Genomic DNA, 15,502 nt, shown 5'->3' with positions numbered 1-15,502 from the left:
TGGTATCTTAATTACTCTTTATATTAATTTTTTATAAGTCTCTAATGTTTTGTTTTATTCTAGCAGCTAGCATATCCCTAACTAACATAATAGTAATGTTTGTAACTCTTTTTGGAAACATCGACCTTTTTCAAAAAGCTTTATGTGTAAAAAGAGTATATTTAATATTGCAAATTTTATAGAAGAAAACCAAATCATTTAATTAAATTTACTTCTAAACTTAAAATTTTATCTGCTGCTTCAGTTATAATGGAAAAACTACTAGAACCTATGTCAGAAATGCCACATATATGATAGATACTTTTTGCTGTGTATTTTTTAAAACAACTTCATTAAGGTATAATTTACAGTGAAATGAACCCATTTGTTCAATGAGTTTGACAAATATATACCCTATATAACTAACCCCACAATGAAGATACATTTTGATCTTTCCTCTAAGTGCCCTTATGTCCCTTTATAGTCATTCATCATCCCCGCTTCCACTAATCCCTAATGCTCCTTCCTCCTCCAGGCATCCACTGATCTGCTTTCTTTAACTGTAAATGAGTTTTGACAATTTTAGAATGTCATGTAAATGAAATCATACATATATATCATTTGGTGTTGGATTTTTTTTGCTCAGCATAATGTTTTTGAGATTCTTTTGTGTTATGTATATATCAGTAGTGGGTTCTTCTTTTTCTTTTTTTAGTTGGTTTCTTTTTAATGTGAAATAGTATTCTGCTCTATGACTATAGGACAGTTTGCTTATTCATCAGGTGGTAAACATTGACTTGTATCTAGGTTTTGGATATTATGAATAATGTTGCTCTGGACGATTGTGTTCAAATTTGTGTGTGGACATACACACAAATACACAGGAATGGAATTTATGGGTTTTATGAGAAGTTTGTTTAGCTTTATAAGAAACTGTCAAAATGTTTTCCATCGTGATTGTACTATCTTATAGTCCCACCAGTAGTATGTGCCAGTTCCAGTTGCTTCATAGCCTACCAATTTTAGCCATTGTAGTATGTGTTAGTATCTAATTGTATCTTAAATTTGCATTTTCATAATGATTAATGAGATTGAGCATCTTATCATGAGCTTCTGTTCCATTTGTATTTTTCTTTTTTCTTTGGTGAAGTGTCTGTTCAAATATTTTGCATATTTTTGATATTTGGGTTGTTTGCCTTATTTGGGTTTTTGATTTTGGGTTGTTTGGGTTCACTGAATTGTGAGAGTATTGAAAATCAGTATACATGTGTGAGTTTATTTCTAAACTTTATTATGCTTTATTGATTTATATGTCTTTTATGCCAACTATTGAGATATAATTGACATGTAACTAAGCTTAAGATATACAGTAAGATGATTTGATACATTTATATGTTGCAAAATGCTTGCCACAATGAATTTAGTTAAAATATTCTTCATTTCACATAATTACTATTTGTTGTTGTTATGGTGAGAACATTTAAGGTTTATTCTCTTAGAGGGTGGCTTAGTGGTTGAGCATCTGCCTTCAGCTCAGGGTGTGATCCTGTGATCTTGGGATCAAGGCCCACATCGGTCTCCCTGCAGGGAGCCTGCTTCTTCCTCTGCCTGTTTCACTGCCTCTCTCTCTTCTCTCTCTCTTTCTATGTCTCTCATGAATAAATAAAATCTTAAAAAAATTTATTCTCTTAACTTTCAGTTATATAATATAGTATTGTTAACGATAGTCACCAACTGTACATAGGTCTTCTGTATGTCCATCTTTTTGTCAAGATCACATTTTACAGACTGCTGTAGGTTTATGATAAGTCTTGATATAAGATAGTGAAGTTCACTACAGTCTTTTTCAAATTTGTCTCAGCTGTTTAGCTGTTTGCATTTCCATATAATTTTTAAATGAGCTTGCTAATTTCTGCAAAAAAAAAGTCTACTGCAATTTTGATTGAGTGTAAGGATTAATTTGAGAAGAATTAACATCTTAACAATATTGAGTCTTCTGATTTGTGAGCACATATTTCCTTTTTTTTGTATTTTCTAGAATGGGGTCTTGAAGATCTTTTGCCAAATTTATTATAAGCATTTCATATTTTTTGATACTATTATAAGTGGTATTTTTTGTAAATTTCAAATTCTACATGCTGGTTGGTAGGATACAGAAATAGTATTGGTTTTTGTATATTGATCTCATTAAATTCACTTATTAGATCTGATAGTTTTTTTTTTTTTTGTAGACTTTTACCTCCCATTCATGTTCCATAACACGTTCTATTATGGGAATAACTTTACTGTAGCTTGTACTATAAATACATAATGCATTGCTGTTATTTTTGATTTCCTGTGTTATCTTTTAAAATAACTTAAGTAAAAGAATGAGTTTTACTTCACCTTCATTTATTCCATTTCCAGTGCTCTTAATTTCTTTGTATAAATCCATGTTTCTCTCTGGTATTACCTTCCCTATGTTTGAATAACTTCTTTTAACTTCTGTTTTTTATTATTACCTCATAAAAATTTTTCTTTAAAACTTTGACTTGAAAAATAGCTTCTTCTTATCTTTCATGGCTCTGTGGGTTGACTGGTGTCAGGGACCTTTTTCTAAGTTCAGTAATGTGCATACAGTCAGGTAGCATCTAGGATCAGAGTCATTTAAAGTCTTGACTGGATGGCAAATGGCTTACTTACATGGCTGGCAGTTGATGCTGGGTATTGGCTTAGGGTTCACCTGCTTCAGTGTAACGGAAGGAACACAAATGGCCTTTCCAAGTGTCTTGGGCTTTTCACAACACCATGTTTGGGTTCCATGGCTAAAGTTCTAAAAGATAAGAAGTGGAAGACTCTTAAAGCCTGGAAATCAGTAGAGTGTTATATCTACTGTATTAGATCTGTTTCAGCAGTCACAGAACTTGCTCAGATTCCAGGGGAGGAGATAAAGAATTGACTTGTTGTTGGGAGGAATGTCAAGATTTTATAGCCATCTTTGATTTATTTATGAGTAATTTGAGGTGGTTGGGTGGCTCAGTTGGTTAAGCATCTGACTCTTGGTTTCAACTCAGATTATGATCTCAGTGTCCTGAGATTGGGCCCCATGTTGGACTGTGCTCTTAGCACAGAGTTGGCTTGAGATTCTTTCTCCCTCTCTCCCTCCCTCCCTCCACTTCCCCCTTGACTCATGCTCTCTCTCTAAAATAATAAAATCTTAAAAAAACAAAACAAAACAAAACAAAACAGTAATTTGAATTTTCTTTCATCTGTATTATCAGTTCCCGGCCTTTGCCCATTCTTTTTTATAGGCATTATTATTATTATTATTATTATTGTTTGTAGGAGCTCTTTTATACTACAGAAATTAACTCTAAATGAGTTAGTGTTTTTCCTGTTTAACTTTTGTTCTAGGAGTAGAGTTTGATATGCATTTAACCTCTAATTCTCCTTTGTTATCTCAGTCGTGTACAGTTTTTTTTTTTTTTTTTTTTTTTGCGTACAGTTGTTTAAGATGAGCGACAGGAGCTGGGAACATTTTTGCTATAAATATGAAAAAGCTAAATAGAATATTGGGTATTGTACCATAAATTGCAAAGAACCTTGACTTGGAAAAAAAAAAGACCTACTGTTTCTTTTGCTTTATTTAAGCCTATTTGATTTTCCATTTCCTAAACTAGCTGTATTACCCCATGCATCCCAACACAAAGCTGCTCTTTTCTTCCATAAACATTCATTTTTTACTAGTCAAGCCAGCCTAGCTACTACTGATCCTCTGAGTGTTATGCATCATGTAAAGCCTTTCCTGACGTTTTTAAGCCAACTTTGATACTCTTGCTCATTCTTTCCATCACACTTTCTGCATATCTTTATTATAGAATTCTCCAGCTTTATTGATTAGATTATATAAGATTGTTAAATTTGTAAGATTATATATGATTTTATTATAAGATTATAATTGAAAAAATTATAAAATTTTGGTAGATGTACTTTCTTACATGCTATGAAAGATTTGAAATAATCAGTATTTTAATATATTTATATATTTTTATATATTTTTGCTAATATATGCTGAAATGACAAAGTACAATTTTTTCCAGTTTTCTTGAGGTATAATTGACAAAAATTGAATATAGTTAGGCTATACAACATGATTTTTTTAATAAAAGTATGTAACTTGATCATTTATGCATATATACATTGTGATATGATTATAACAATTAATTAACACATTCATCACTTCATATAGTTACCAAATTTGTGGGGGAGTGGGAGGGCACTTAAGATCTTAGCACATTTCAAGTATATAGTACAATATTACTTATAATCACCATGCTGTGCAATATATCTCCAGAACTTATTTATTTTGTAATTGAAAATTTGTATTCTTTGACCAGCATCTCCCCATTTCCACTATCCTTAGCCCCTGGCACTCATCATTCTATTTTCTAATTCTGTGAGTTTGATTTTTTAACATTTCATATATAAATGAGATCATACAATATTTGTCTTTGTGTCTGGTTTATTTCACTTAGTATAATGTCTTCCAGGTTCATCCATGTTGTAACATATGGCAGGATTTTCTTTTTTTATGGTTGAATAATATTCTATTTGTAAACTTTTCATCTATCTCTATCACATTTTGCTTATCCATTCATCTGTTGATGGATATGTAAGTTATTTCCTTATCTTGGCTATTGTGAATAATACTCCAGTGGATGAACATGGGAATGTACAGTCTTCAAGACAGTGATTTCATTTCCTTTGGATATATACCCAGAACTGGGATTGCTGGATCTTTTGGTAGTTCTACTTTTAATTTTTTGAGGAACTTCCATACTGTTTTCCAAAATGGCTGAACCAATCTTCATTCCTACCAACATTGTACAAGAATTCCTCCCCCTCCCCCATTTTTGCCAACAATTATCTCGTCTTTTTGGTAATAGCCTTCCTAATAGGTGTGAGGGATATCTCACTGTCATTTTGATTTGCATTACCCTGATGATTTAGCAATGTTGAGCATCTTTTCATGTACCACTTGGCATGAAATGTTTTCTTTGGAAAAATGTTTATTCAAGTCCTCTGCCTATTTGTAAATCAGATTATTATTATTATTTTGCTATTGTGTTATATGAGACCTTGATATTTTGGATACTAACCCCATATTAGAAGTATGATTGGCAAATATTTTCTCCCATTCAGTAGGTTGCTGTTTCATTTTGTTGTTTGCTCCTTTTGCTGTACTGTTTTAGTTTGATGTAGTCCCACTTACTTATTTTTTAGTTTTGTTGCTTGTGCTTGTGATGTCATACCCCAAAAATCATTTCCAAGACCAGTGTTGAGCATTTTCCATATGTTTTCTTTGATGGTTTTTATGGTCTTGTATTTGGTTTTGATCTATTTTCAGTTTATTTTTTGTATATAAGCTAAGGATCCAATTTCATTCTTTTGTATTTGAATATCCAATCTTCCCAGTACTATTTTTAGAAGAGACTATCCCTTCTCCATTGTGTATTCTTGGTTCCCTTGTCAGAGATTAGTTGAATATATATGTGGGTCTATTTCTAGGTTGTGTCTTCTTTTAAAAAAAAAAGATTTTATTTTTAAGTAATCTCTATACCTAACATGTGGCTCGAATTCACAACCCCGAGATCAAGCCAGGTGTCCCATTGTTTGTTTTTTATGCCAGTATTGTAATGTTTTGATTATTTAGCTTTGTAACATAGTTTAAAATCGGAAGTGTGATGGCTACAGCTTTGTTCTTACTCAAGATTACTTTGACTGCTCATGGTGTTTTAGGGTTTTTCCATATGAATTTTAGGATGGCTTTAGCTATAAAAAAAGTACTATTTGAATTTTGAAGGGATTGCATTGAATCTGTAGATCATTGCAGATAGTTAAGGACATTTTAACAGTATTCTTTCAATCTATGAACATAGAATATCGTCTAGTTATTTATGCCATCTTTAATTTCTTTAGTATCTTAATGTTTTCCATGTGCAACTATTTCACCACCTTGGTTAAATTTATTCCTAAGTATTTTCTTCTTTCGGATACTATTTTTTTAAAGATCTTATTTATTTATTTATTTGAGAGAGAGAGAGAGAGAGAGAGAGAGATAGCAAGAGAGAGCATGAGTAGGGGGAGAGGGAGAAGCAGGCTCCCTTCTCAGCAGGGACCCCAATGCAGGGCTCAATCCCAGGACCCTGGGATCGTGACCTGAGCCAAAGGCAGATGCTTAACTGGCTGAGCCACCTGGGTACCCCTAGATACTATTTTAAAAATAGATTATTTCTTTTTTTTTTTCTAAAGATATTATTTATACATGAAAGACACAGAGAGAGAATGAGAGAAAGAGAGGCAGAGACCCAGGCAGAGGGAGAAGCAGGCTCCACACAGGGAGCCCGATGTGGGACTCGATCCCGGGACTCCAGGATTACACTCCGGGGCAAAGGCAGGCGCTAAACTGCTGAGCCACCCAGGGATCCCAAAATAGATTATTTCCTTTTTTTTTTTTAATTTTTATTTATTTATGATAGTCACAGAGAGAGAGAGAGAGAGAGAGAGAGAGAGGCAGAGACACAGGCAGAGGGAGAAGCAGGCTCCATGCACCGGGAGCCCGACGTGGGATTCGATCCCAGGTCTCCAGGATCGCGCCCTGGGCCAAAGGCAGGCGCCAAACCGCTGCGCCTCCCAGGGATCCCAATAGATTATTTCTTAATGTTTTCTTCAGATTATAATTTACTTTTGAGTTTGATTTTAGGGCTTGCATTTTAGTGTCAGTGAAGTGTGCCTTTGCACACTTTAAATTTTTAAATTTAAAAATTTTTAGAAGGGACTATATAGTTATATTATTGTTTATTAAATCTAATGGGAAGAAAAACTTTGGACAATGAAGATCTTTGGCATTTTCATATTTTTCTACCTCTACTTAAAAATTTTGCTAAAATTTAATTTTTTTCTGATAACTTATTTTGATGATTCAGTATTATAGAGTTATCTCATTACTCTTCATTGTGTCATAGGGTTAAATAATTAATCTTTCTAACTTCATGCAGAGTTGCCTTGGTAGAATTTGCAAATGTTTAAGGAATGAGCTATAACTTGTTACTACCGTGATTGATAGAGCAGAGATGTTTATTTTTCAGGATAGATATCTTCAGAGAAACCTACCTTAATGAATTACCATGGTTCAGAGTATGGCTGACTATTTGCAAACTGATTTTTGTCAGCGTAAGGGATTATCTGAAGGATAGATTGCATTGACCAAATTTGTGAAACTGATTTATAAAATCCGAGAACGCATTATTTTATCATGAGAAATCTTACTGTCATGTGCCTATGATATTTTCTTATTGGTTCCAGGTAGTTTATTAAATGCACTAGGGAGATTAAATTATAATCAGGGTACTTCTCAGTGAGCATGGAATCAGAAGGGGAGTTAGTTAAAAAAAAATCATGACAAAATAGTTAAAGATACAGGTGAATATATTTTGAAAGATTTTTTCTTTTGCTTATTTTTAATAAGCATTCTCTTACAAGATTGCTTATCCTTTAGTCCAGAAATATGTTTTGACTAATACTTTGATTGATTAGGAAAATAGTTTTGGATGATAAAAAAAATTTTTTTTTAAGCCAGTTAAAAAGTATATATTTTTTTCTTTTAATAGTGTAAGACGAATGGAATGCAAGCCTTTACTCAAGGTCATAATGAACAACAGCAACATCAGTCTCCAGTTAAAAAAGGTACATTTTTTACCATAATTCCTAAATTTCATAAAGGAGTCTTAGCATTCCTATTTAATAACTGCTTAGTTGCAAACCTTATGTACATAAATTTTATTGTATTCCTTTGGTTGATTTCTGTCTGTATTAGAAATGCTATAGGTAAATATGACTGCTTTAGAGAAGAAACCATAACAACAAGGCTTGAACAAGGTAGAATTTTATTTCTGTATATTCTATAACAGCTCATAATTGGGCTGGTGTCTTCATTCTGCTCTGGTGAAATGTTACTGGACTCAATCGTATTGCTTTGCCATCTTTATTATTTTTATTTATTTTTTAAAGATTTTATTTATTTATTCATGAGAGACAGAGAGAGAGAGAGAGGCAGAGACACAGGCAGAGAGAGAAGCAGGCCCCACGCAAGGAACCTGACGCACGACTCAATCCCAGGTCTCCAGGCCCAGGCCTTGGGCTGAAAGCGGTGCTAAACCGCTGAGCCACCTGGGCTGCCCAAGTTTGCCATCTTTAATATATGGCTTCTATCTCTGCCCAAGATGAATGCCTTTCCTTCAGTCACTATATTCCCTGTCTAGCCATCAGGAAAGACGTAAAAGGGAGAGGTAGTTCTCCTTAAAAGTATGACCTGTAAGTAGCATATATCACTTTCACTTAATAACTCATAGACCAGAACTTAGTCATCCTATCCTGTATGAAGCAGACTGGAAAATGTAATCTTTAGCTGTGTAGCCTGCTAATTCTGTTGCTGAAACAGAAGGGAAAAACTGCTGCTCTTGGGGATAACCAGTAGTCTCTCCTACCGGCTAGTTTTTAATAAAATAAGAGTTATTTATTAATTTATCTTCTAGATTTTGTCAGTCTATATAATTTAAAAGTCATGAAAGTACTCTGTTAGCTTTTTCTTCTAGTATTTAACTATTTCTAAGTAAAATGTTTAAATTGTTTCCAGCTTTATTTTTTGATATTGGCAGCCTATTTTGGAAAATGAGAATTTATGTCTTCTATGTCAGTTGCCTCACTTCTTCACCCTTCTGTCTTCCCTCTCTACCGTATAGTTATTTCACAAATTTCAGTTAAAGCATTACCACTCTTTATATTATAAGACAATGTAAATACAATTGCTTAGCCAACAGGTGCATATCTGTTTCAGACAATCCATTATTTTTCTTGGAGCTAATGATCATGTTGTTTTTCTATGTAACTGCTGTTAACTGTTTTCCTTAAGTGCTCCAAGAACTCTGTCACACTTACCTATAATATTTTTCTTATACACAAATATATCAGTTGGTATTTTCTCCCCCCTGAGAAGGGTTTTCTTTCAAAATCCTTCATGATCCTTTTCCAGTATAGACTGCTTACTCTTCAGTACTGTTGTCCTGGAATGTACTTTTACTATTATCATGGGATACCCCTTTGCAGTTCTTTGGTTGCTTTCTCCTTTTAATTTTTATTTAATTTCCTCCCTCTCTCTCTCCCTCCCTCCCTTCCTTCCTTTCCTTCTTTCCTTCTCTTCTCTTCTCCTCTCCTCTCCTCTCCTCTCCCCTCCCCTCCCCTCCCCTCCCCTCCCCTCTCCTCTTCCTTCCACCAGGGGAGGAGCAGAGGGGGAGGGAAGGGAAGCAGGAAAGAATCTCAAGTAGACTCCGTGCTGAGCACTGAGCATGGAGCCTGATGTGGGGCTCCATCTCATGACCCTGAGACCATAACCTAAGTTTAAATCAAGAGCTGGCTGACTAACTGACTTAGCCATCTAGGTGCCCTTTCTTTCTCCTTTTTTAATTGAAGTAAGTCATTTTGAAATGTATAATTTGGTGGTTTTTAGTATAGTAGTGTACAAACATCACCACTGTCTAGTTCCAGAACATTTTTATAATCCCAAGAGGAACCTCATACCCCTTAAGTAGTCATTTTCCATTCTCTCCTCTGCCCAGCCACTGACAAACTCTGATCTACTTTTTGTCTTAATGGATATACTTATTCTGGATATCTCCTCTAATTGGAATTATATGTGACTTTTTGTGTCTGATTCCTTTCACTTACCATAAGATTTTCAAGGTTTATCCATGGGTAGCATGTATCAGTATTTCATTTTTCATTCCTTTTTATGGCTAAATGATATTTTCTTGTATGGATATGTTACATTTTGTTCATCTCTCAGTTGGGCATTTGGGGTAAACCTTTTGGCTGTTATGAATAATGTTGCTGTGAATATTTGTGGAAAGTATGTGTTTGAACACCTATTATCATTTATCTTGGATATATACCTGGGAGTGGACTTGCCAGGTCCCATTGTAATTCTGTGTTTAACTTTTTGAGGAACTGCCAAACTGTTTTCCACAGTGGCTATACCATTTACGTTCTTAGTAGCAGTGTGTGAGGGTTCCAATTTCTTGACATCCTTGTTAGGATCTTTTTTTATTATAGTCATTCCAGTGGGTGTGAAATGGTATCTCACTGTGATTTTGATTTGCATTTCTCTACTGTCTAATGATATTGAGTGTCTTTTTCTGTGCTTGTTGACCATTTAGATTTTTTCTTTGTAAGAAGGTCTACCCAAGTTCCTTGACCATATTTTAAATTGGGTTATTTTCTTTTTGTGATTGAGTTATAAAAGTTCTGGATACTAGACTTTCAACTCTTTTTTCTGTCTGCCACTTCCCTCCCCTGTCCCCGTGCTCACTTCCTTTCTTCCCCTGCATACACACACACTTAGGTATATATAAGGTATTTGAGATCTATGTATTAGATCTTTATCAGATATATGATTCAAGGCTTTTATCAGATATATACTTATCAGATATATAATTTACACATATTTTCTTCTATACTGGAATTTCTTTTCATTCTCTTGATAGTGTACTTATCTGTACAAATTTTTAAAAATTTGATAAAGTCTATTTTTTCTTTCGTTGCTCATGGTTTTGATGTCATATGTAAGAAATCATTGCCAAATCTCAAGTCACGGAGATTTACTTCTATGAGTTTGAGTTTTAGCTCTTATATTTAGGTCTTTTTTTCCATTTTGAGTTAGCTTTTATATATGGTGTAAGTATAAGCCCACCTTCAATTCTTTTTTGTTTTGTTTTGTTTTGTTTTTGCCTTGGATATCCAGTTGTCTCACCACTATTTATTAATGAGATATTTTTTCTCCATTTGATGATCTTGGCCTCTTTGTTGAAAATCATTTGAGTATAGGAGTATGTGTTTATTCCTGAACTTCTAGTTTTGTTCCCTTAATCTATATGTCTATCCTATACCAGTACCACACAGTTTTGATTACTATAGCTTTATAGAAAGTTTTGAAATTGGGAAGTGTGAGTCTTCAACTTTGTTCTTTCAGAAGGTTGTTTGGGTTATTTGGGGTTTCTTGCAATTCCATGTTATTTTTAGGATCTGCATTTTCATTTCTGCAAAAAAATCTCCTTTTCTTTCAAAAGAATTTTGATAGGATATTAGTGAATTTGTAGGTTACTTTGGGGGATTATAACAGTATTAAAACTTTCAATCCATGAACATGGGGTATATTTCCATTTTTTTTTTTCAGTCTATTTTATCAGTGTCTCAGTTTTCAGTGTACAGGTCTTGTGCTTCTTCAGTTAAATTTATTCCTAATTATTCCTTGTCATGCCAGTGGAACTGTTTTCTTAATTTCCTTTTTGGACTGTTCATTCATAGTGTAGAAAACACAGCTGATTTTGTGTAGGGACATTACTGTAAGCTTACTGAAATAAAAAGAATTATAAGAAAATACTGCCAATTGTTATGTGTATGCCACCAAATTATTAGGTAAGCTAGATGCAATAGAAAAATTACTAAAAACAGAAATTACCAATACTTCCTTAAGATGAAATAGAATATCTAAATAAGCATATAGCAAGTAAGGAGATTGAGTTTGTAATAAGAAAATCTCCTAACAAAGAAAAGTTCAGGACTTGACAGTTCCACTGGTGAATTCTACCAAACATTTAAAGAAGAATTAACACAACTTTCTCAAACTCTTCCAAAAACTTGAAGAACACTTTTCATCTATCCTGTAAGGCTAATATTACTCTGATACCAAAGCTAGACAAAAACATCATGCAAAAAGAAAACTATAGATCAGTAATCCTCAGAATATAAGGTACAAAAATACCACCAAACCAAACCCAGCAGCAGAATAAAAAGATTATATATCATGGCCATGTGGGATTAATCCTAAGGGTGGTTCAGCATGTGAAAATCAATTTGTATAATACACCACATTAACAGAATGCAAAACAAAAAAAATAACATCACCATCTCAGTTGTTACAGAAAAAGCGTTTGACAATATCCAACATCCTTTCTTAATAAACACTCTCAGCAAGCAAGAGATAAAAGGGAATTTCCTCAGCATAATAAGGGATGTATATCAAAAGCATATACATAGTAGTGAAAGATTGCAAGTTTTCCCCCACTAATATCAAGAGCAAGTCAGGGATAATCACTTTTACAACTTTTATTCAACATTATACTGGAAGTTCTACCCAGAGCATGTAGTTGAGAAAGATAAATAAAAGACATTCAAATTTGAAAGGACAAAGTAATTTCTATTCACAGATGACACAGTCTTATACATAGAAAACCCTAAAACTCTACTAATGTAAAAAATTAGTAGAGCTGATAAATGAATTCAGCAAAGTTGCAGGATACAAAATCATTGTTATTCATGATCTTAGTAATTTAAGTCTTTTTTCTAGTTGATCTTTGTCAATTTTGATCTTACCAAATAATCAACCTTTGCCTTGTTGGTTTATTTTTTATCTCTATTTCATTTATCTTTACTCATCTTTATTATTTCATTCATTCTGTTAGCTTTCGATTTAGCCTGCCATTCTTTTTATAGTTCCTTAATGTTTGATGTTAGGTATTGATTTGAGCTATTCTTTTTTAATATAGGCATTTGTAGTTATAATTTTTTATCTGGGTGCTGCTTTTGCTGTATCCTTTAAGTTTTGGTATGTTGTGTCTTTGTTTTCTTTTGTCTCAAAGTATTTTCTCAATCCTCTGTTATTTATTCTTTGATCCATTGGTTTAAGAGTATGTTTTTAACTTCCACATATTCATGCATTTTCCAGTTTTACTTCTGATATTGATTTCTAATTTCAATACATTATAGTCAGGATATTTTGTATGATACCATTGTTTTTTAAACTTTTTAAGACTTATTCTGTAGCCTAACATGGTTGATCCTGAAGAAAGTTTCGTGTATATTTCAGAAGAATGTGCATTCTGGTGTTTTTAAATGAAGTGTTCTGTACGTGTTTGTTAGGTGTAGTTGGCTTATAGTGTTGTTCATGCCCTCTGTTTATTTCCTTGTTGATCATCTGTCTAGTTTTTCTGTTCTTTATTGAAAGTAGGATCCTTGGAATCTCCAGCTGTTATTATTAAATTCTCCGTGTGCCTCCAGTTCCATCAGTTTTCCTTTCTGTTATTAGGTAATATATGTTCATAATTGTTATTTTAGTGAATTGACCCTTTTACCATTCTATAATGTTCTCCTTTATCTCTTGTAACAATTTTTGTCTTAAAGTCTGTTTTTATCTGTTATTAGTATACCCACTCCAACTCTCTTTTGGTTATTATCTGTGTCACACATCTTCATTCATTCACTTTTAACTTATTTTTATAATTGGATCTAAAGTGAGTATCATCGTTGTCAAACAGCATATAATTGGATCGTATTCTTAATGCATTCTGCCAATTTCTGTCTTTTAATTGGAGTGTTTATGACTGACATTCAGTTGTAATTACTAATAAGGAAGGACTAACTACACCCATTTTGTATTTGTCTTTTAGAAGTCTTATATCTTTTTTGGTTTTACATTTCCTCCATTAATACCTTCTTTTGTGTTTAATAGATTCTACTGTATCATTTTTATTTCTTTTTCATTCCCCTTACTGTATATTTTGAAGTTATTTTCCTGGCAGTTGCACTGGGGAACTACTTAATTTACAACAATGTAATTTGAATTAATAACACTTTAGTTTCAATATTATATAAAACTCTGCCCCTATAGTTCCATCCCACCTTTACATTGCCATTATGACAAATTCCATCTTTATATGTTGTGTAATCTATCAACCTAGATTTATAAATCTGCAATTTTATGTATTTGTATTTCAAGTCATATAGGAATAAGGGGAAGTTACATCCAAAAATTCATTGATACTAGTTTTTAGCTTTCCAGTGTAGTTAAGTTTACTGGTTTTTACTTATCAATGTGGACTCCAGTTACTTTATTATTTTTTTTAAGATTTATTTATTTATTTGTTCATTCATTCATTCATTCATTCATTCATGAGAGGTGCAGCAAGAGAGGCAGAGACATAAGCAGAGGGAGAAGCAGGCTCCCCTTGTGGGACTCAATCCTGAGCCTGGAATCACACCCTGAGCTGAAGGCAGACACTCAACCCTGAGCCACCCCAGGCATCCTAATTCTGGTTACTTTATACTTTTTAATTTCAAGTTAAAAGATTCCCTTTAGCATTTTTTTTTCTAAGCAATGAACTGTCAGTTTTTGTTTATCTTTGAATGTCTCAGTTTCTTTTTTCTTTCTGAAGGTAGTTTTGCTGCATATAGATTTTTGGTTGATTTTTTGCTTTCAGTACTTTGTCTTCCCCACTGCCTTCTGGCTTCCATGGTTCCTGATGAGAAATCAGCATTTTATCCAATTGAGAATCCCTTGTAAGTGACTAATTGCTGCTCTTGCTGGCCTCAGGATCATCTTATAATAGTTTGCGTATAATGCATCTCAGTGTGAACCTCTTTGAGTGTATCCAGTTTGTAGTTCATTAAGCTTCTTGGATATGTCATTGTATGTATTTCATCAAATTTGTCTTAAGTCTTTCTGCCATTATTTCCTTAAGTATTTTTTTTTTTTTTTTGTCATTTCTCTCTCCCCTCTCCTCCTGTGACTCTCACTGTACGTTTGTTGGCATTCTAGCTGTGGTCTGACAGGTATCTTAGGTTATGTTCATTTTTCTTTTTCTTTTTTCTTTCTATTCCCCAGACTGGGTAATGTCAATTGACTTATCTTTAAATTTGCTTACTCTTTATTCTACTTGCTCATATCTGCTGTTGAACCACTCTAGCGAATTTTTTCACTTTTCCAGAATTTGTCGGGGTCCTTTTCATAATTTTTATTTAACAATATTTTCTATTTGGCAAGGTGCTTTCTCATGGTTTCCTTTAGTTCTTTGAGCATATTTAAAATAGTTTATTTAAAGTCTTTCTCTAGTAAATCCAATGTCTGCATCTCAGAGAAAATTTCTTTTATTCATTCATAGGGACCATACTTTCTTCATTCTTTGAATGCATTGTATTTTGTTGTTTTTGAAAACAGTATTTTGACTATAATGTATAACTGGAAATCAGATTTTTTCCCTTTTTTAGGCTCTATTGTTGCTGCTTGTGAAATTTTTGTTGTCTAGTGACTTTTCTCAACTAATATTGTAAAGTCTATGTTTGTTACATGTGGCCACTCAGGTCTCTGTTGTGATATCTTCATGGTCAGCTGATGATTTGGCAGAGAATTCCTTCAATACCTAGAACCAAAAAACAAGAGGAAAAAACCTCTCCCAATCTTTGTTTTTTATTTTTCCTCTCCCAATCTTTGTATATGGCTTCTTTACGTGTGTTGGGTATGCCTTTAGTACTCAATGGGCAGTTTACAACTCTTCCTTTGACTTCTTACTTCTGAGGAACCTAAAGGTCAGCCAGAGATGATAGTTTAGGACCTTCTCAAGTCTTTCTGTGAGCATGAGCCTAGCCTTTAGCATGC

The 15,502-nt window shown here is 33.4% G+C and overlaps 1 protein-coding gene across 2 annotated transcripts in view; it reads left to right on the top strand.

The window, feature by feature from the left end:
• C29H8orf88 (chromosome 29 C8orf88 homolog) overlaps window positions 1-15,502 on the top strand; it is a 38,221-nt gene that overhangs the window by 12,006 nt on the left and 10,713 nt on the right. For both annotated transcript variants that reach the window (XM_025433540.3, XM_025433541.3), the window contains one exon: window positions 7,629-7,704. In XM_025433540.3, coding sequence (XP_025289325.1) covers window positions 7,629-7,704 — 76 coding nt within the window. The remainder of the gene's footprint in view (window positions 1-7,628; window positions 7,705-15,502) is intronic.

The sequence above is a fragment of the Canis lupus genome, chromosome 29, assembly GCF_003254725.2.
Source record: "Canis lupus dingo isolate Sandy chromosome 29, ASM325472v2, whole genome shotgun sequence".
In the NCBI taxonomy this organism is placed as follows: Eukaryota; Metazoa; Chordata; class Mammalia; order Carnivora; family Canidae; genus Canis; species Canis lupus.
This window is presented reverse-complemented; position numbering and strand designations above follow the sequence as displayed.